The sequence below is a fragment of the Aptenodytes forsteri genome, unplaced genomic scaffold (genome assembly GCF_000699145.1).
Source record: "Aptenodytes forsteri isolate BGI_AS27 unplaced genomic scaffold, ASM69914v1 Scaffold336, whole genome shotgun sequence".
Classification (NCBI taxonomy): domain Eukaryota; kingdom Metazoa; phylum Chordata; class Aves; order Sphenisciformes; family Spheniscidae; genus Aptenodytes; species Aptenodytes forsteri.
Window position 1 is genome coordinate 232,369 of NW_008794911.1, and position 21,887 is coordinate 254,255.

The 21,887-nt window shown below is 37.7% G+C and overlaps 1 protein-coding gene across 3 annotated transcripts in view; it reads left to right on the plus strand.

Moving 5' to 3' along the window:
* The window catches only part of ARHGAP12 (Rho GTPase activating protein 12), a 76,466-nt gene that overhangs the window by 12,577 nt on the left and 42,002 nt on the right, over window positions 1-21,887 (plus strand). For all 3 annotated transcript variants that reach the window (XM_009275155.2, XM_009275156.2, XM_009275158.2), the window contains exon 2: window positions 17,972-18,235. In XM_009275155.2, coding sequence (XP_009273430.1) covers window positions 17,972-18,235 — 264 coding nt within the window. The remainder of the gene's footprint in view (window positions 1-17,971; window positions 18,236-21,887) is intronic.

Below are 21,887 nucleotides of genomic sequence, written 5' to 3' on the forward strand. Positions count from 1 at the left end.
CTAAGCCGTGAGCCGCCAGCTTCTCTAGGAGACTGCTGTGGGAGACGGTGTCAAAGGCCTTACTGAGGTCCAGGTAGACCACATCCACAGCCTTTCCCTCACCCACTAGGCGGGTCACCTGGTCATAGAAGGAGATCAGGTTGGTCAAGCAGGCCCTGCCTCTCATGAATCCGTGCTGGCTGGGCCTGATCCCCTGGTTGAAGAGCCCAACTTGCGATGGGAATTTAATTTTAAAATGCTTCCAGTGGAGCTGTGAACTTCATTTCCCTAAGTGCCAAAAGTAGAAGTATTTTTCCTGGTCAGAGGGGTTTTAAGAACAATACACATTTAAAGTATTGGAAAAACAAGAAATATATTAATTTTCATGCCAAACATTTTTTCCCTCTTTTGCTTTTTGCCTTAAGGCTTGTTTGCTTCAGGCAGGCTGGTGAATGTCCCATTCCAAGGTACTGGGAGACGGTAAGGATGTCAAAGAAATGCAGTATCCTAAAATACCGAAGGCTCCTTTGAAAATTAAATTGCAATCTCTGCTTTGAGTTGTTGTACAGTGACTTTGTCTTGCACCTTGTACAAAATCTTGCTGTCTGTCATGGAACCCACTAATTATATTCAGTGTTACACAGTAAACGTGAGAGAATACTGGATCTGAATGCAGATTTAGTAAAGGATGATCTAGTACAGGGACTGATGGTTTTTAGAGGCACAAAAGTCTAATCTGTTCACTGTTGGTTGAAACCTGCCAGGTGAAAATGAGTTTTGATGTTAAATAATGAAATTTTAGATAATCTATTTTTATAATGAGCTAAATGAGTAAGTGGGAGCTTAACATCTAATTTAATTTAACCATTTAAGAGATTACTTGTTAGTTGAAATTATGTTTATGTATGTGAGAAATGATGAATAGTGTGTGAAAATGGCTTTTGTGTCATCTGTAAGCTTCAATGATGCTTGAGGGAAGGTTTTATGTGGAGAAAGAAGCCTACAGAAACAAGCTATCAAAACCATATCAAACAGCTTCTTGTTCCAAATCCTTTTCAAGCTGGGGGGATCTTTTCATGTTAATTTATTATGCTAAGCATCTCAATAAAGGCATGCTTTATGACAAGAGTGACTTTTTTTTTTAATTGATATTTTTAACTTCTTGCTGCTACTAGATCCATTTTGTTATGGTATGCCAGTATGGCCAAAAGCTCTGTACTGCCTTGGCGAAAGATGGCATAGAACTTCAGTTCTGCTCAATATAGATGATTCTATATGCTAAAATGTAAAGTTATGCACATGTGTTTTTATCAGAGTTTAGCAGTTTAACATCTTCCTGTAACTCTTGTCCTGTGTTTCTCTGAGAGGAATGATGGCTGCAAGGCTCATCGTACCTTGAGGCTTCGTTGCAGGTTTTGTTATGATTGCTGTACTGTCACCATGCCAGATTGTTTGCCCATCCTCTAATCCCCCATTTCAATGGTAATCTATCTAAAAAGCACAGCTATTAATACTTCCACTAAGTGTTATTTAGAAGATAGAGCTAATCACCCTATATACTCAATTGCTACTCTTGTAAAGACAAAAGCATTTGGAGTAATGTTAGCCTACAGCCTATTCAGGTATTTAAAGTTTTCCAATAAGCTTTATATTTTTAATATAGCTGTTGTATTAGATGTGGCTGAACAGCAAAATTTTAAGTCATCAAGCTGAATAAGCTCTATTTATTGACAGCAGCATTGGAGAAAGCTTTCTGGGCAGCTGGCTGATCAGCTTGCAGCACTGTTACTTTACAGACCCTCATGGGACCTGGAACTTGGAGCTTCTACAATGCCTGCAGTTGCCCGTAAGTCACCTTTTTAGAGAAGCTTAGAAAACGGCATAGAAATCAATGGCAAAGTATTCTTGTGAAAACTTGTATACAGTAATTTTAAATACATTGAAGACCTTGTTTTTCTGTCTGCTTTATTCATGGTAAATTATTGTTTTTCTAGAAATAGTAAGGCTTTAAATGTCACTTGTTTGTGATATGCTGCTTTAGCTAAGTCATCAAACAAATGCAACAGACATTTAAAGGTGCATCACTTACTGATGGCTATAGTAGAAAAATAACATGCCCTTTACCCTAGTATATATTTTTCTTGGAGACTCCCAGAAGGTTCAGCTTCCATTCAACCTGTGTCTTCTGCAGCTGAACAGCTGCTTTCTGTCAGCTTTCAAGAACAGCTTTATGTGCTGAGCTTTGCTATATACATTAGTGTAGAGATTTTTTAATGCATACATGTCCTTAAAAGCATTTTTTTTTTAATAGCTTCGCAGATAGTGCTGCAATACTTTATTATACTTGTAGTTTCAATGAGAATGTTCTCTAAAGGCTGGTGGCTCCAGCTGATCCACTGAATGCTGAGCATGGAACTATAATTCAGCAGCATGGGGGAGGGCCATGTTTGCCGTAGTGAGCGGCAGGGCACTGCTTACTGCATGTTGCTTAATCAGCATGAAACTATTAGCAAATTCTTGCCATCTCAGCTATAATGTACTGCTAATAGGTTTGCTTTATTGCATAGGATAGTCAAAAGAAGCCTGGAATGTTTTAGTAATTTTAAGTAGCATAACATTCCTGTTAATGAAGTTTGACAGCATTTTCTAAACTCCCTCATACTGTATAACAGGAGTACTATAAATGCATTCCTGTGTACTAAGTGCTGGTAGCTTATTTGTGTCTTTTCCTAATGAAAGTTTTCTTACATGGAAGCTTTTGACATAATTTTAGGTTCTAATGTATTGTATAAAATAGATTCCTGGCAACAAAAATATCTGTATAATTAGTCCATTTTAATGTACTCTCTTAATTTTGTCAGCTTTATATTTGTCAGAAAACTTTGTAAATCTTACTAAAGTAAAAAAAAAACAAACCAACTTTTGTGAGTTCTTTTGTTTTTTGTTGTTGGGGGTTTTTTTAATTACCCCCCACCCCCAGTATTTTAGGATGTGCTTTGTAATCTGGGGTACACAACGCACAGGGGGTTAGCGTGGCCTCTTTCACTCAGACCATCAGCAGTAAGTTTCAGAGAGGGCTAGTGCCAAATATCTGAATCTGACTTTTTCTTTTTCCTCTCTGCCTTTGCTTTAGAGGCAGTATTCATTTTTTTTATGGCAGTTTAATAACTTCTTCATTTTACTTATAAATAGGAATGGATCTGTGATATCTAAGGATTGGGATGATTTTCATTTTTAGTTGTCAGCAGTGAAAAATGGTGTTGCATGGCAGAAAGCCAATTCAATTATGTCAGTTTATTTTACTACTTTTTAACAATTTGTGAATTTGTCCTATAATCATGGGAGAAGTGGGAAGGGTCACTGTGTTTCCCCGCTTCCCACCTTGGTACCGGAAACTTTTGTGAGTTCTTTTGTTTTTTGTTGTTGGGGGGTTTTTTAATTACCCCCCACCCCCAGTATTTTAGGATGTGCTTTGTAATCTGGGGTACACAACGCACAGGGGGTTAGCGTGGCCTCTTTCACTCAGACCATCAGCAGTAAGTTTCAGAGAGGGCTAGTGCCAAATATCTGAATCTGACTTTTTCTTTTTCCTCTCTGCCTTTTGCTTTAGAGGCAGTATTCATTTTTTTTATGGCAGTTTAATAACTTCTTCATTTTACTCATAAATAGGAATGGATCTGTGATATCTAAGGATTGGGATGATTTTCATTTTTAGTTGTCAGCAGTGAAAAATGGTGTTGCATGGCAGAAAGCCAATTCAATTATGTCAGTTTATTTTACTACTTTTTAACAATTTGTGAATTTGTCCTATAATCATGGGAGAAGTGGGAAGGGTCACTGTGTTTCCCCGCTTCCCACCTTGGTACCGGACAGACTGCATGGGCGGTCTGCGTGGTGGGCAGGGATGTGGGGAAGATTGTAGCTTCCTATTTTTATTGCAGGGTCTGGTTCACTTACCAGCTGCGTTCACTCATTTTTCTCCTACATCTGAGAGTCTTATCTCACTCCTGGAGCCAGACTTCGAGAGACATTTTTACAGTCTTAATCCAGCATTGCTGCTCATAGTCAGAATGGCTCTAGTTTGAATGTAGTACCGTATGTGGGAAGACCAGACACCGTCTTTATGATCAGTGCATCTTTAGCAGACCCTGTCTGGATTGATCTAACTGCGACAGCAGGCCTTTGGAGATGGAGCCTGTACTTGAAATATCACAATACTTGTTTCCACCACCCTCTTATTTCTGGCAGGCTGTGCCTCTTTGTTTCAGCTCTCCATAAGAGGTCTTTCATCCTGTGAAAACTTTGTTTGAGAAGGATCTGCAAACAAGCAGGGGGATTTCTGCTAAACATTTAATTAGGATTAGTTGTTGATACTTGTCTGAAGGAATGAAATCACACAGAAAGCTGGAATAAGATTTTTTTGTGTGTGTGTGTGTCCTGTTACTTACACAGTTGGCTTCCACAGCAAGCACAGCATTTTATGTGGAACAGATAGTTTCAAGCCTTTACGTGAGAAATTTAACCTTAGGATGTCAAATGTTAGGTAGCGGGCTAATTTTTTTCCTTTTCTTTTTTGAGTTATCAAAGAACTCAGATATCACAGTCAGGGATAATTGTAGTTACTTCATAGTCTGATTTATACTGAAAGTTGTAGAAGAAGTTACAGTGAAACAGAGGAAATACTTCTGTTGACCATGTTAATTATCAGTCCAATCTATAATTATCAGTCCAATCTATAAATGTTTTCACCTCAATATACTTCCCTAAAATGGATGCTTAAAAAGAATATATATATATCCTGAACTATGTTTTGGGGAACTTGGCTGGCATGCTGTGCTGTTTAACCTTCCTTTGTTTCAGTTTTCGTATCAGTGTACAGTTGGGCGTACTGAAGTGGAGCTGCTTCCTATTAAGTAGATCTGAGGAGTCAGAAAATAAAATATATATTTTACTTTCATTACTGAAAGCTTGATGAGATGCTAATTGTCGAAGCATCTAATTTCTTATTTAAAATCGTGTAGCTTTCTATGAAGTGGGCCTGTAACCTCTTGATTCTCATGGTGCTTGACCACTAATCCATATGGCTGCCTATTCAACAGTAGTCATACTAGCCTGGCAGTGGAGATACTTTCAGTGTTTTGTTTGTTTTTTCCTTTGTCATAATTTTTAGTTGAATGTTAAGGTTTGATTTATTTTAAATTTTTTTTAAACTTGAATTGCTCAATAGTTCATGTAGGACATAAAGGACCATTAGAACCTGTTCTGATGCCTCTTTTGCAATGCATACCAGTGAACATCACACAATAATTTTCTGTGTGAAACCTGTAACTTATGTTTAAGGAGGATTGTTGGAGGAGGGGAGATATTCAGATTTAGGTTTTGCTTTTGAGGGTGGATGGCTGTGCCGAGCTTCCAGGGGTAGGCTTAGTCCGTTGTTGAGGAACCCATTTGTTATTATTCTTTGAATATTCTGGCATACACTTTTTAAAAAAAAAAAAAAAAAAGTAAGTTTCTAGACCATGTGACACTGCTTTAGTCCCTTCACCAATTCTCTTATTTAAGATATGATAGACATACTATAGGCTGTATGCACTGAAGCCATTTTGTGGTTCTTTCTCAATTACTGTAAAATACAATCCACAGAATTTTTTTTTATCGTAATGGCCCATTGAAATTACATTTGAACTGCAAAAATTACAACTAACTGCTTCTGAACAGATAAGTATTAAAGTTCAGATTGCACCACAGTTACTCATAGCTTAAAAAAGCCAAGCAAAAGCCCCAAAGCCCAGTTCACTTAGTTTGCAAGACCTCTATTTTGTATTACAAAATGCAGCTGGTTTCATCATTTGCTTATTTGCAACTTCTCAGGGAAGACAAGTGACTTGAAGTTTCCTGTCAGTGCTGCAGCTGTGAAAGCGAGCCAGGGGGAAATGGCCACAGGTCTCAGTAAAACTGCTCTTCGTTAAACATGTGGGGTTTGCCATCTAACTTGTAACATTTTTGGTGTTGGTTTGGTTTTTTTTTTTCCCCAATTGTACCTGGGAATTGACTTACCAGCTTCATTTCTGAGGGCTGTGAAGTGATAATCAAGGAAGAATAATTGAAACACAAACACAAGCATGTCCAGTTGTCTGGCACATTTCAGGGTATTGCTTTGGGTGACTTAAATTCTGTGCTGGAAAGCTTTTTAGTATAGAAATGATTTCACTGCCTTTGTGACTGTCACCGAACAGAGAAGTGGGTTTGTCCATTGTTGAACTTACCTGCTCTGAAAAATCTATGTATTAATCCCACAAAGTATAGCGTTGTGTATATTTTCCTGTCTGGTTTGTTTTGCATCTTATTTTTTGGGTTAGCCACCTCAGTGAACAGGACAGGAGCCACTACGGGGTTGACGTGACTGAGTGAATGGGGGCATGTCCTTATTTTTCTGAAATCTGAGAAGCTTGATTCTCTAAAACTCATCTCTTGGATCTTTGGGAATGTCTGAAATCAGAAGCATGACTAGATCCAGTGGAAACTTCTTGGTTTATCCATGTCAGTTTTGCTACTGGTTGAATCCCTTTCCTTACTGGTATGTTTCTAAATGTTTTATAACTCTTCTGGGTTGTAACTTATTATTTTAAGTGATATACCCTGGAGGCTTGCAGAAGAAAGGAAGAGAGAGCAGCTTTTCTTGCTTTAATTAAGATATTCCCACCATACCTGACCAGGTTTTTCTACTAAAAATTAATATTAGTAATATGTTTTTTTAATTTTGCAAAAAGTGACTATAAGCACTCTGAACAATGTACTGCTCCTATTTTTCTTAAAGAAAAATAAAACAAAAATTGACAGACATAGCAGTTGAGCATAGCTAAGACTATATGTTAGTCCTTTGCCTCACTACACTTTCCATTCCATCTCATTTGATGACAACTGTGGCGAAAGTATCCTTTTTCTTTTTAATTCTGTAAGGTAATATATTAGATGCAGAGTGATAGGCATTTTTTCTGTGCTTGTCCGCGTAGACTGGTGGAAGACCTTCAGCATTGCCAGAACTGGTGAATGCCTCACTGGTAAGCGGGCAACTCACACCCGAGTCTGTGCAACAGAGGAGTTCCCTAGATGTGCTTATTTTGCAGTTACCTTGGTTTACCTGTTGCCTGAGAGTCATAACGAGTAAAGCTTATCATCAAGTTTTTTCCTGTGGTTGGAAGGGCTTGGGTGGCTGTGCGGAAAATGTTTTATTTTCTATTGCATATATGAAGTATTGCATGTCTTGTATTTTATGTTAAAATATTTTTTTCTCAACATACTAACAAACCCACTTTCTTCAGAGATCAGTTTTTTCACGCCAAGTGGAGGACTTAAGCTAGTGAACAAAATTGTATTTCTCTCTTCACTCTTATCATTTGTGCTACTACTACGTTCTGTACTCTGAGGTGACAGGAAGAGCAGTCCTTACTCAGCTTAAAAATCTTTGTTATTCTCTGTCTGAGCTACTTGGGGTACTTCTTTCTTCCTTTGATGGCATGAGGCCTCTTCTACTTCAGGTATGTTCTTTAATGCTCCGATCACTATGGTACTGCATTGCTTGTTCTTTCAGGCTGTTGATTTTTCTTCTGAAAAAAACACGGACTTAAGCCCAACACTTCAGTTGTTTATGCTTGTACAATAAAATAGCTTCTTACTGTACATTTTTAATAGCTTGCTCCATTCGTTTCTACCTTCAGATGTGAATGTGCTGCCTTTCAGGATGAGGGTTACAAATGTGCGAAGCTATACAAAACCTTGTGAGGGTAATAAAAACAACCCCAACGTGGTTCTTTCTCACTGCATAGGGACAGAAGCAAGAATACCAAAAGTGCTATAGAAAGTTGTTGATTAACCTGCACTTAAACCTTCAAGGAAAGTTCCCTATTTTCCTGATCAGGCTGTTGCAAGGTTTCATTCCTTGTACCTTGCTTCTCTCCATACATAAGTAAGTTTTTTTTTTTTTAATTTAACCATTTTTTTTCCCCTCTCCCTGCCAGAAATAGACAAGTCTTTACTTATTATTGTCTCTATAACTGATTCCATTTTAGATGTTTGAAGGTAATTCCTGCTCCCAGCCACCTTTGGGGTTTAATGATGCAGCTAAACTTCCTTCAGAGCTAACAGGTTCTGAAAGAAAAGGTCCTGCTCTCCTGTCTCCTAAGTCAGTCAGACACTTCAAAGGCATCTCTGACCGACCTTGCAGTGACCTGGAAACATCTAAAGAGTCTAAATATGGGGACTTTTGTTTGTTTTTGTTTTTGAAGTCTCAATGGTGTTAATTTACTGCCATTCTAGTTTCTTCCATCAGCTTGCTGCAGGGTCACATCAGCATCACGGGGGGGCGGAGGGGAAGGGAGATGGGGTTGCTCCTCTTGGTATCAGGTGGCCAGTAGACCAGCTTAGCTGTATCTTAAAATTGTATCAGTAGTCTTTTATTTTCTGAAATAAATTTGTGGTTTTTTCTTGTTTTCTAAACATTGAGTTGTTGGCTGAGTCCTTTGAACTGTGTGCTTTATTAATTTGGTGACACGAACTGAATTAGCAAAAGCATTTGCTGAACTTCTGGTATAAGCAGAAGTGTCAGTGTGGCTTCTGCCTTTCTACACAAAGGAAATTCTTTGCTTGTGTGCATGGGGAGTTAGGGTAACTAACTCATTTAAAACGGCGAATTACTTTTCTCTTGGCTTCCCTTTCTGCTAAGATGAGCAAACCAGTTTTTCCAAGAGGAAAAAGAGGAAAAAAAGAGATTTTTTTTTTTTAAATAGTAGATATTCTGATGTGTTAAAGGATAGCTGTTGAAAAATTTTCCTGAAATTAGAAATATGGAAACATCAGGACTTTGCCTGTACAGACTTAAGAACAATTACATCCTGGGATTCATATTTCCCTAACCTAGGTCTGTTTTATGTTAGAGTATGAATAAATTACTTGATGAACAGGTTTTGTCATAATTTTTCTAGACTTTGGGTGTATAATTTGATTTTTGGTTTGTAGAGTTATAGACCTAGCATGACAGTACGTAAAATGTGGATCTTCAAATCATCTATTTTGAAATTGTATAGCCAGTCAGGATCCCTAGAACATACTTTTCAGATATTGCTCTCAGTTTATAAATTGGGCAGTATTGAAACTTGTTTCTCAGGTTTTTAATATAATGTTTATGGAAGTTAATGTAAATAGCTACACCGGTTGTTTTCTGAAGGGATTGCCTGTTTATTCCCAAGTGGGACATTATAATCAAGGAAACTGCCCACTGGAGATTTGAGCACGAGTAGCGCAGTACCTTGGGAAGAGTAGTGGCAAGTAATAAACTCAGGGAAAGCTCTGAGAAGCAGATGTGGAAGGTAGCAGCTGCCTATTAAACTGTGTGAAGTACAGCTGCCTGGGTGTTCAGGAAAGGATAGAGCCTACCGGTTGCATGACAGAATATATTCTTGTTAATATATTAGTAAGGCAAGCCAACAGAAATTATTCTAGTGTCTGATTTCATACTATGCCGTGGTTGCTTCCTGGGCCAGTTAGCTGTGTTATTCACTGGGGTTTGCTGCCTTAATTTATTCCCATAACATATTTCCAGTATACCAGTAAGTGTGCTGATACATTAGCATTGCTTATACTGTTCAAATACTGGTGATGTTCTGCAGCTGCATATGTTATTAAAAACTTTTAAGTGTTGCAGTTCATAAGCTCAAAAAGATATTTTGAAATTATTCTAACACCTAACAAAGAAATACTGGCATAACAAATGCTTGCAGAATTTGCTGCCACAAGCAACATTTAGTGAAGCAGAGTTTCACACAAGTGAAATCTGCTTTTACAGCAGAGTAAAAGGATAACAGCTGTAAATTGTGTGGGAGTTCTGCATTTTCTTGTCAAGTGTTTGGAACTAAATACCCTTTCTGACAGAACACAGATTTGATGACTGCTGTGTTTTAGAACCATCTCTTGCAAATTGTTATTTTCTTTATTTTTTTTTTAAATTAATATTTGGAAATTGAGCCATTAATATATACATATATAGCTTTTTAATTTTCAATGGCTCTGGCTTTTTCCTTCTCTTTCAAATAGTAAAATACTACAATTTTTGTTCTACTGAGTCATGGGTTTTTGGTAACTTGCAAGGTAGTAGTTAGATTTCATTCTGTGTGATCAAATGGTACTCAAGCTATCTTTTAGGCTTTTGAGCTTGCCCAGTAGTACAACTTCAGTAACTTTTGAGTAACTTGGGAGTCTTACCAGAGGTGATGTTTACTTTCCCATCTGCACTTTCCATGGGTGCCTGGCTTTACACCGCTTTGTGTAAGCACTGGACCCTCAGAAGTACACTTAAATGCTATGGGATCTGTACTTTTGAAAATGTAAAGTGTAGAAAAAATTGCTATTCAGTTTGAAGTGACTTAAACTGATAGAAACTTTTTCTTGACCTTTAAGAGTCAAGAAAATTATTATGAGTTCAAATAACACCATTCTACCCCCTCAATTATATTTCATAGGAGCTAACTTTTTAGGCGTGCTATGGTACTGTAATGGTGACAACATAGAAATGTTCCATGAAGATGTTAATAATCTGTCTTAAAAAATACTTTGACCTCTCTGAGGTAAATGAGATGTATGGCTGTACAGTTAAATCAGTTAAAACAGTAAATGGCTTATTAAAAGACGGCTCTCCAGTACTCCTGAAACTTTAAGAGATTATTTTGTTCTATCGGTTATTCTGCTGTAACACTTCTAAAATAACTGAAGAACTTCTTGTGCTCTTTTGATACTGCCCTTCTGAAAAGCTGTAACTGTTGGCATATTACAGGACAGTTTTCCACTGGAGAAAGCAAGTTAGGTTTTTCTGGTGTTTTCTTAGTGTACTATCTTAGCTTTTATAGAAAATAATCCTCGAGAGACATCACAAATTTTTCCCCACATCTTTATTCTTCACAAATCTGCATTCAAACATGTACTGCAGGTTCCCCAGAGGTCAAGAATTGACAGCAGTTAAACTAAAACGCAGAATAAACATGGTGTTTCTACTAGTGTTGTTGAAACATCCTTGTTATAGAACAAATTGATACCACTTCCATGAAGGTGGAGGAAAAATAAATGTGTAAATCTATTACTGCATGGCATGTCCAGGTTGTTCAAGATGCTGGCTAAATTTCTGAAATAGGTTTTGGATACTACATTATGTCTGTTGAAAGTAGCAGTGTTTTACATGGTGAAGTGAACAGGGTAAAAAAAGAGTGAAGGAAATTTACTGGCTGACTTTTCAACATTGTTAAATTTGGCCACTCTTTCCTAACTGGGGTAAGCTTGCTGTGTAAGCATGTATGAAGTAAAGTGTTTCATACGGTATTTAAATTTTCTACTATAGGAAAAGCTGCTTTGTCTATATCCTTGGACAAAAGCTTTTTTATGGAAGGGAGAAGCTAGATTGTGCAAATGGCAAAGTACAAGTACGGTAAACACTGTCATCTTTGTGCACGTTTTACAAAGGATCCCATTGTAAGATCTTATTTCCGTTTTTTAAAATATTTGACATCACTGTTGCAATCCTTCGATCAATTATGTACTTTCTTTTATTGCTATAAACTTCCTAAGTTCATATGTAATAGTTTTGCTCACAGAGATGGTCATGAGCACTACAAAAATGTGAATGGGATATCTGTAGAGTGTACAGGAAAAAAAGGTTTTCCGTCAATTTTCTTTGATTGGTCACTTACGATGGATGATCTGGGAGTGTTGTCTCTGGTACGCAGAGACACAGCCAACTGCTCCCCTCTGTAGCAGGCCAGGACGTACCAGAGAGTCCTCCTGCTGCAGCCGCTTTCCACTGCTGTTCCTAAGTGCTTGTGGATGTGACAGAAGAAGCCGCCTCTTGGCTTTCTGTGCTGTGGGACTTTTGCAGTACCATTTAATGAATCATTGTCTCGATGAGTATGAAAATAATTTAAGTCACTACTTCTGGGCTACCGAGAAAAGGGAGTGTGTTTAGTTTTAGAGGCTTTTTGCTACGCATCTAGATATTTTTTTTTTTTAATTGATAAGGCATTACAACATCACCAGATAAAGATTTATATTTTCGGCAACTTTGGGATTTTTTTTTTTTGGTGTTATAGGAGAGCTAAAGCAGAAGGGAACTTAAATGGCTGAAATACCACAAGTGCATTCTGGCAGAACACAGTGTCCTATGTGCTAAGGCTCATAAAATATTAATAGATGTATTTATATTAAAATGAATTGTATGTAAATATCTCCAGAAATGGAAGAAAGTAATAGTTCAGCCTGTAATTCAGTGTAAGTAAAATGCAAAATTGACCCAAAGATAGAATTAACAAAAGTAAATCAGATGCTTAATTTTACTGTTTTCAATCTGATGGAAAGTTATCGGCTAGCCATTTTAAAAAATTACTTTAGGCGTATGTAGTCAATTTTTAAGTGGGACATTTTAAACATTTAACTGTTGAATGGCCTTTACTAGGCCATATTTGAATGATTTGTACGGGATGATTTTAATTCTGCATTGCTTTGCAATGTCATTTATTTTTTCTTACCACTTTATAATGGCAAATCAGCTGAACATGAGGACTGCAATGCAGTTAAATAATATACTACTCTAGCTTGTCCGAAATTTATAGTCAACTATTAACAGGCTTATAATATTTACTGTCATCTTTTTATGCGTTCCTTAGACTTACAGAGTGAATTAGCCAGTTAAGGTTGGAGAAGGTTAGTGCATAAAAAATTATTTGGGTTCTCATTCCAATTTTGCTTGCTAAATTAGTTTGCTATCTTCACCTCTGAGGTAGTAGAGGACTTGCTGAAAAATCTCCCTCGTGGATTTTTGGGTATTACAGTAAGTTTTAAATGTGCCTGAATACGTTAGAAAGAAAGTAGGGTCCAGAATATGTGTGTAAAAACATAAGCCAAGAGCAGAAAGAGGAAGGAGGAGATGAGCTAATTATTCCAGTTAAAGCTGTCACTTCGTGAAAATGAAACTGTAGAGTTTTTGAGATTTCTTTTATATAATTCCTGTTGAATAAAGCTGGTATTGAAGTCCCAGGCCTTCCTAAAAGGACAGTGGCAATTCCTTGGCAAGAAGCTCGGTTGTTGAGGGAGCTGGGATGCCTCGTTCCCTGTCTCGGGATGCTGTGGGATGTGCCTGTCCTTTCTTCGGCTTGCTGCTGCAAGGAGCTGGTATTCCCTCATTTTCCATGGACAACCTGTTGCTTGTAACTTCATAAACGGTATTAAGATGAGATGTGCCTTTTTTTTTATTAATTTTTTCATTTTTAGCAGCTAGTCTTAGCAATCCAAATGCTGCTACTGCAATGGAAGCTTTTAATTTCAAGTTCATAATACTAAGAAAAGCTGCAAACAGAGGCACGACAAAGCAATTTATTTGTAAAGGTGGGAAAGTCATGTGTGGTAGGTCGTGTTTTGCAGGCTGGCATTGCAGTCGTTCTTTAAGCAGTTGTTATGTTCTAGAAGTTTTTGTCTTGGATTTAAGTGCTGTAAAAGGAAAAAGGTAGTTGCCAGTTTGAAGGAAACTTTGTTTTCTGTCTTTTAATTGCTGGCATCCTCAATGCGGTATGTTCTCATTGCATCAAAGTACACCAAAAGCATTTTTAGGTGGTGGATAGGGAAGAGATCTGTAGTCCTTGTTTCTCCCAGAACTGAAGTCTTACCCTGTTGGGAGTGCACGGAACCTTTTTCTTTTAAGTTTGCTTTAATTTTGAATGCTTAAACAAATACTGCCATCTGAAAAAAGCCATTTGTATAAGGTAACATTAAAATTTAAGGTATCCTCTGAGAAGGTGATATGCATTTTGGTAATGAAAAGTACCTTGTGAATATATATGTATAGTAAGTTTGTTTTTCATTGCACTGAGTTCAAGTGTTCGGAGGCCCGATAGCCTATCTGCGGCCTTTGTTGAAAATGTTGACTGTTCATTCATCAATGATTAACAGGTTGTTTTATTTAAAGGCACGTATCTGCTTCCTACTGTGTCAGTATAAAAAACTATGTTCTGAAAAAGCTGTGTGTACAGTCCCTATTTGAAGAATGTTGTGTGTTGATCATGGAAACTTTGTCCTGCCTGCGTGAAACTCTCTTCCTTATCAATTTGCAAGGATTTAGTGCTAGCAGACTTTTCTGTGAGACTGAACTTAAATATGGCAGATTTCTAAAGTATTAAAATACAGAGCATTACTGAGCTCAGGGAGAGGTCCTTATTTTCAGTCCTTATATTCATAAATTGTCATAGTGCTTAATGGGCTGTACAATTTTCATTCAAGTTGTAGCATCAAGTTGTAGCATCATAGAAGTATTTCTGCTTTCTAATTTTTTTCACTTTTCTAGCAAGAGTCCTTCACTGTTCTTAGCAGGAGAAAGCAACATGAAAAAGTCTGAAATCCCTTTCAAATAGCAAATGAATGTTGAAATGTTTTGAGTATAAGGCATTTTGTGTGTGCGTGTATGGGCACGTTGAAGGACGTGTTCTTGTGATTCTGATAGTGAGAAGACAAGAAGCCTCTTTTCGTGGATTTAATTCCATGTTTATGAGCATTTGGAGCCTGTTAGTGCAAAAATGAAGCTCAGGGAGTGAAGTTATAGCTGGAAGTCCTCATGTACATACAGAGCTGTTTAGTGTTTAGCATATATTTAAGTTTCACTTAACTGTGTATGTCTGGTTTTGGAAAAACAGCCATGGAAGTGGTCAGAAACTATTTTGATCTAGGTAATGCTTTTCCTGTTCGGATTTATACATTGTTAATGAGTAATGGGTTTGGTGAAGGAAGGGAATACAGTTAAATTAATGTGCTTTTTGGTTTGAAACTATTAAAGGTTTTTGCAGAACTCAGTCTTGAACTTAAAACAGTCACCTTAAGAAAAACGGCGGCGAGGAGGTGCAGGGCTCGGGAGCTCTACAGGGACATCTAGTGGGACCTGCCTCTCTGCAGGACTCTCCTTCCCAAGCTGGGTGGGGAGAGGATTGACCCTTCTGCCAACACGGACGTAGAAAGTACACTGAAGTTAATGTCAGGAAACTTTGAGCTTTCTAAAAGCTGTTTTTCCCATCAATAAATGAGAAATTCTTCACAAAACTAGCCTTGATAAGGTTGGGTGCTGTTGAACTGAGCATTATTGTAGACAACAACATACCTCGTTGCGTGGCTCGAGGTATGAGGAAGTATTATTGTATGCTATGTGGTTTATTTAAAATAGTTCCTGATAAGAAAGTTGTATCCCTCAAAGACGTACTTATGAGCTAAGCTGTATGTTGTAGTTAGATTGATGGCTTTGCATTTTTTTATGCTTCGCTGAAAGCAGTAACTTACAGGTGCCTTTCAAAAATCTTGCAATTCTCACCAAAAAATCTGGCAGAAGAGAGAGCAACAGGGAATGAAAGTAGCTGGAGGCTTGGTTGGCAGGACAGTTAGCTGTCTTGTTTGTTGTTCAGGACAAAAGTTCTGGCTTTCCCTTGAAAACTAGAAATCGGTATATTGAGTTTGGAAGTACTAAGCATTCAGAAGAAAACCCCTCATTACGCTTTCATATCATGTTACTGTTTTAAACTTAACTAGTATGCTGCCTGGGTTATGTGGCAGTACGTTGGCTTGTGAGCTTCCAGTATCAGCTTAGCATATCACATGTCCTGCAGTTTCATCTGGGGTTGTTCTGGTTATAATGCTGAAACCATTGAAAACAATGTGAAACCTCTGAACCATATTCCTATGCGTTGCTTGAGAAAATGTTCTAAAAACTATATCAAGCATTCTGTGTCATAGGCTTTCTGTTTGGAAAACACTTTTATTAATACACAAAACTGTTCTTTTAATAATGGCACTTAATTGTCTTAATTAAAGCAAAAAAGCAACTGGCAAATGCAGGCCAGACAGCAAAGCCTTCTTACTGTCTTGTGTGGAAGAGCAATTTTAGAAGGATGCGAGTGTTGTGCAAGCCACCGGCCTCCCGCCGCAGCAGCCAGGACACTTCATGGTGCTGCTTTTGCCACTTCCTTGAAATAGAGGAAGAACCTGAAGGTTTGTGCATTCCCCGGTGCAGGTGTATGTTGTCGCTTCAAATGACAAGCCTGGTGGCTTCATGGCAGGACAATTTACATGGGAAGTGCAGCTCTGCAGGCCGATTGGGAAACGAATGCAGAAACTGTGCTTTTGAATGAGGAGACCTCGAGGTTACTCTCCTAGCGTCCTGGGGAATCGAGGTTCATCCCTGAAGACAGTGGGGTGATGCTTTGTTCATAGTAGCGTTCTTTATGCTGTTAGTGCTCTCAAGAGCAGCTCTACCAAAGGCAGCCATTCTACCCTCCTCAAAAAAAAAGAAAAGAAAAAGAAAGGGGGGGGGGACTTGGATCGTAGAAAAATAGTCTTTTACTGTTCATCAAGTTTTGTAATGGATTTTTTTCTTTTCCTTTGAATTAGGTAGAGGAGGATACTAATTGGTTTTGGCTCTCTGATTCTGCCAGTGCTGCAATCACCCCCCTGCCCTTGTGGTTTGCCTTAAACATAGTGTACTTGCTATATCTAGTGAGCTGGGTTTTCTCTTTTAAAGGTGCACAAAACAAGTCCATGCCTGTTTTAATCTCATTAAGTTCCTCTCTAGCTGTTTCCCGTTGGTTGTGGATATTGCCCATATTTGGTTCTAGCTATTGTACAATCAGTTTATATCTGATTGTGTGGTATGATATGCTGTCTTGCCTGAGCAAACCCCGATAGTTTATGATTAGATGTGGCCTAGATTAGCAGCTTATGATTTTAATGTTTAAAAGTACATTATAAAAGATCTTTTATGTAATGCAATAAGTTATTTTTTCCTGTGAAAGATGTAACAAGAGGCACAAGGACTTGCCTGCAGCAAAGCTTCTGAATTAAAACCGAGCAGAGGGAAGGGATGGTATAAATTATATAGATCGTTCCTTTAGAGTACCTAAATACAGACATGGCAGTGCATGGTCAGGAAACTATTCAATTTGGATTAATAAGCTGCTTTCACAGTCTCATAATCACAGCTCTTGTGAAAACACATGCTCTTATATTCTTCAATGGTGTGTTTTATGTACTTGTATTATACTTTAAAAATTGAACATCTGAAAGTGTATTTCTCTCCTAAACACTTTAGTGGCTTATTTGAAAGTACTCATGGTTTCAGTGAGTGCCATGGACTTCTAACCATGCTTTCTGCTGGCCTTCATGTTAGCAAACTGTTTATTAATGAGAAATTGTCACTAGTGTTTCGTTCTCTTGTAGATATTTGTTGTTCTACTTGTGTGCATGTATATTAATAAAATTAGGTGGATAAGAATATCCACTTAATTTCTGTAAGAAGAGAGTGGTAATCAGAACACTCGGTGATGCTGCCTAAAATATTTTTAAATAAGCATCTGTTTGGAAAGACATACAGGTAAACTGTCCAGGTGTTTTCCAGAGTTTCTTAGTCACAACATTGTGCTCGTCTTTCCAACTGAACTGTCCGTTTAGATCTTGCTGAGAAGATAAAAGTGCTGCTTTACATTCACCATCATCTGTATTGGCAGTGAGGGGGACAGGTTGAGGAACCATCTTTGCTTAATGAGTGGCATCTCAGAAATGCTATGTTTTGTCTTGAACAAGATCACATTACTTACAGTTCCTGAGCAATACTTGAACGGTAAAGCTGAAGGTTTTCAACAAGGCAAGCATATAATTATTTTTATGATGATTCCAGTGTATGATGATTCAGCTGTCATCTGGAGAAATGCTGAAAAATTGTTTCACTATTAAATAAATACAGCTTGTGATATCTACCTTACAGTTAACAATCTAATGTTTCACACCCCAGCATCTTGTGGCTGTCCTTTGTGCTTTTGTACTTAACAACAAAAAAGGGAGTTTGTTGGTTTGTTTTACAACTGTAGTATATTCTGATTTGTAAGGGAGCATTCTAAAATTCTCTTTAACAATACATTTCTTCTCTCAATAGCCGACTACTCCACCAAGCCAAGGGAGGCCTGATTCACCAGTTTATGCTAATTTACAAGAACTGAAAATATCTCAGTCTGCACTTCCACCACTACCTACAAGTGCTCCGGTCCAAATAAATGGGGAATGGGAAACCCATAAAGATACGACAGGACGCTGTTATTACTACAACAGAGGATCACAGGAACGAACCTGGAAACCTCCGCGGTGGGCCCGAGATGCAAGCATTAATAAAGGGGATTCCCAGAGCCATGCAGATCATGAGGTAGTTCCTTCTGAGATCACAAGCAATGAGATTGTAATGCATATGAATGCTGTTTTGCTATGGAATTTGGTATCTCTGAGTTTTGAGGTGTCAAGGAGTGTCATTGTTTGTCTTTTTGGTCATGTGTCTTGGTGTGAAGTAGTAAACAATTTAGCTCTTCAGTTGCTTTTGTGTACAAGAATGTGTACATGAACTGTGTACAAGAGTAGTAAGTTGTAAAAAGTGCCTTACAGTCCCTCAGCAGGTATTGCAGCTTTTCTTTTAAAGGTAAAGGAAAATGAAGATATTTTGAAACTAATAGGACTATAAGTGACAATAGAGTAATGACAACCATCGTAACTTCTCTGACATGGAGTGCTTTCTCTTTCGTGGTGTATTTGGCACATATTTGGGGGAAAGGAGGGGGAGCGTGACAGTGCTTCTAGAAGCAGGATTTATGGGCATGTGTTGAAAAAGGCAAGGAGAATTATTTTTATCAACATCAGTTAAATACACAGTAAAACAAAGGCAGGGGATATACAGGTGTTTGCTACTGCTTGGTTAATGCTGTGGCAGTAAATTTAAGTATGAGATGTTTTTCTTACAGAGGAATTAAGATGGATGTGGAGAACTCCAGAGTTCTAGAGCCAAAACCAGACTTAATGGAGTTCCACAGCACTTTCCACCCGTGTCAAAAATACTGACATAATTGAAGCTTCTATCAAATTAAAATACATTGATTTTTATTTTCTTACTTAGATTTATACATACTATATATTCTATGGTGCTTTTAAAATGTTTTGTTGTTTTTTTTTTTTAAAAAGGGGCATATGTGACTGTCCAAACTCAAATTTTATTTAGTTAATGAGTTGTTAAAGAGGTGGAATAATCATAGTGAATATAAAAAGCAAGTTTAGCTGGGTAACTTGTTGCAGCATTTTCTTTAATCATTTGCTTAGGAGATTTGACTTTACACACTTGTCAATGATTTCTGCCGTGGATAGTTGTAGAACAAACTAGGAGAAAGGGCAGTTAAAGGAGCAATATTTTGTTACCAAATTGTGTTAACTTTGAGAAAATCCTTTTCTTCATTCTGTGAATGATATCCTAGAGAACAGAAGACGAGAACATTAAAATTACTATGCTAGAAGCTCTGCCTAGCCAAGTGTCTAGGCCCAAGGGTAGCAAATGCTGATGGGGGGAGGAAATCCACCCCAGCTTTTGGCAATTAGCCGTAGGAGCTTTTGACTAGATTACATTCAGGCCATAAGCATATTCTTTAGATATATCAATAGATTTTTTTTTTTAATCATGCAAACCTCTTCCTTTTTGCAAAACCTTTTGGCAAAGCTTTGCCAAAAGGTTCTCGCTTAAGAGAGTTGAAGCTTGCCATGAAGTTATTTATGTTAAAAGATGATTGGGCTAATATTTGAGGTGCAGATACATTCTGTGCAGCCAGTTGCTGGGGGGAGCCAGACAGTGGTGTGTGTTCATCTGAACTGCAGTGGTTCAGATAAAGCAAAGGAATAGTTGGGAGATGGATATTACTATTTAAATATGCTTAAAACAGTGCTCTTGTGTTGAAACAGTTCTTAGGTTAATCAGTTTCCTGATTGAAAGAAAAAGCAAAAATTTATCAAGAAATTTTCTACATATTTCACTTCTATATACCCTTTTCAAATATGCATAGTTTAGGTGGATTTCTTCCTGAGCCTATTACAATGTTTAGTTTTAAAATTTAATTATGGACTGCTCAAAAATTTTAGATTGCTGGAAGCCCTGTCGTAGAAGTCTACCTCTGGGACAGTAGTGCCAGAAACAGGAGAGAAAGGAAAAAGGGACCCTTTCATTGCCTTTGGCAATGGCCTTCATAGCAACCATGATATCCGCAAGCATTTAAACAGCCAAATTTTCTTGCCACAGTCTAGTGGCAGCAACAGGTAAACTGGTGGAACGTTTGTGGCTGTCACTTTGGTATCTCCGGCGGTGGTCTATTAATTTCTCACTGGCTTTTCTTTTGCTGGATAAGACTCTCTTTTTAGTCTGGATAAGGTGATTGCTTTTTTGAGTAGTAACTCTCCTTGTAGTAAGTGTAACTGGTTTTCTGTTGTCATAATTCTTCCTTCTTTTCATGGAAGGACTTGCAATAATTCTTTCTCCTTCCCCATCTGCAAATGATCCCTCTGACTCTTACTCATACCTCTGTACCACAACTTCACCACATGGTTGCGTGTTCAAAAAGCTTGATTTTTTAAAATTTTTTTTATTGCCCATAACTTATTTCAGCTCAGTTCTTCTGTTTATTTGTGATGCTTGAGGCATCACAGATTGGCCTTCAGACAGTTATATCTATCAAGTTTTCAGTCTTTAAGACCAATGGATGATGCATGTTTTGATTAATTTTTAACTAGACACAAGTTTATATTTACAGTAGCACAAGTTCCTTAAGTAATTTGTGTCCTCTGTGACTGGGTTATCAAAGCTCGAGTCTAGGGAGATACATGTTGCAAGGTCATGTCAATCCAGTTTCCAGCAGTTGTGTTGATTTTGAAGCTGCTCTCCTCCCCCTCCCTTTTCTTTTCTGTTCTGCATTTGGGAGTGTACTTCACACTCCACTATTTATGTTCACCTTTTCGTTTATGACCTCTTAGTACTTAAACCAAGATACTTAAAGTAAAGGTTGAGATCCGAGCCTAAGCTACAGTAAAATATAGGACATCCCAAATTTTGTCTGATTATGAAGACTTAGAGCAAATATGTCTTAAATTAAATCTAATTATTATTATAATGAAGTTAAGTTGGCTTTTACACACTAATCTGAGTTATGCTCGTTCCCTTCAAATTTAGTAATAAAAGAGCATATGCAGGAAGGTTAAATGCTAGTTGTATCACTACTGATTTGTTGTCAGAGGAGCTTGTATTGTATTAGGTAGCAAAATGGCAAGGTGACGTAAAAATGAGAACTGTGAATGATAATATATTCTAATATATGTGTAATATATTCTAATATATGTGTAGTACATCAGAACATGAAATAATAGCTTATTGGTCTTAGAACTTTGTGATTAGGAAATTGAATGTTATTGGATAATTAAGAAGGAGCAAAATTGTACCTAATTTGTCAAAGAAGTTGGTAACAGAAATGGCACAAAGAAAACAGTTGTAGGTTACGGCAGTTATTTGGATGGGGTGGGGGGAAGCAGTGAAGTCCTATTGACAGTGCCTCTAGAAAAGTGTAAGATTTTGGAATTACGGATAAAATTTGTCAGAGGTAGTGACTTGTTAATGTATTTGAGGAAGGAGTGCTTAACAGTAACTGGGAGAAATTTTGTCAGATAGTGAAGTGATTTAATTAAGGTGGACTGTAAAAGGAATGAGATGGCATCATATCAGAGAAAGGCAAACATCTAATAGAATCATAGAATCATTAAGGTTGGAAAAGACCTCTAAGATCATTGAGTCCAACTGTTGACCCAACACCACCATGCCCACTAAACCATGTCCCTAAGATGTGTAGATGAGGCGCTTTTAAATACTTCCAGGGATGGTGACTCAACCACTTCCCTGGGCAGCCTGGTCCAATGTTTAACCACGCTTTCACTAAAGAAATTTTTCCTCATGTCCAATCTAAACCTCCCCTGGCGCAACTTGGGGCCATTTCCTCTTGTCCTAT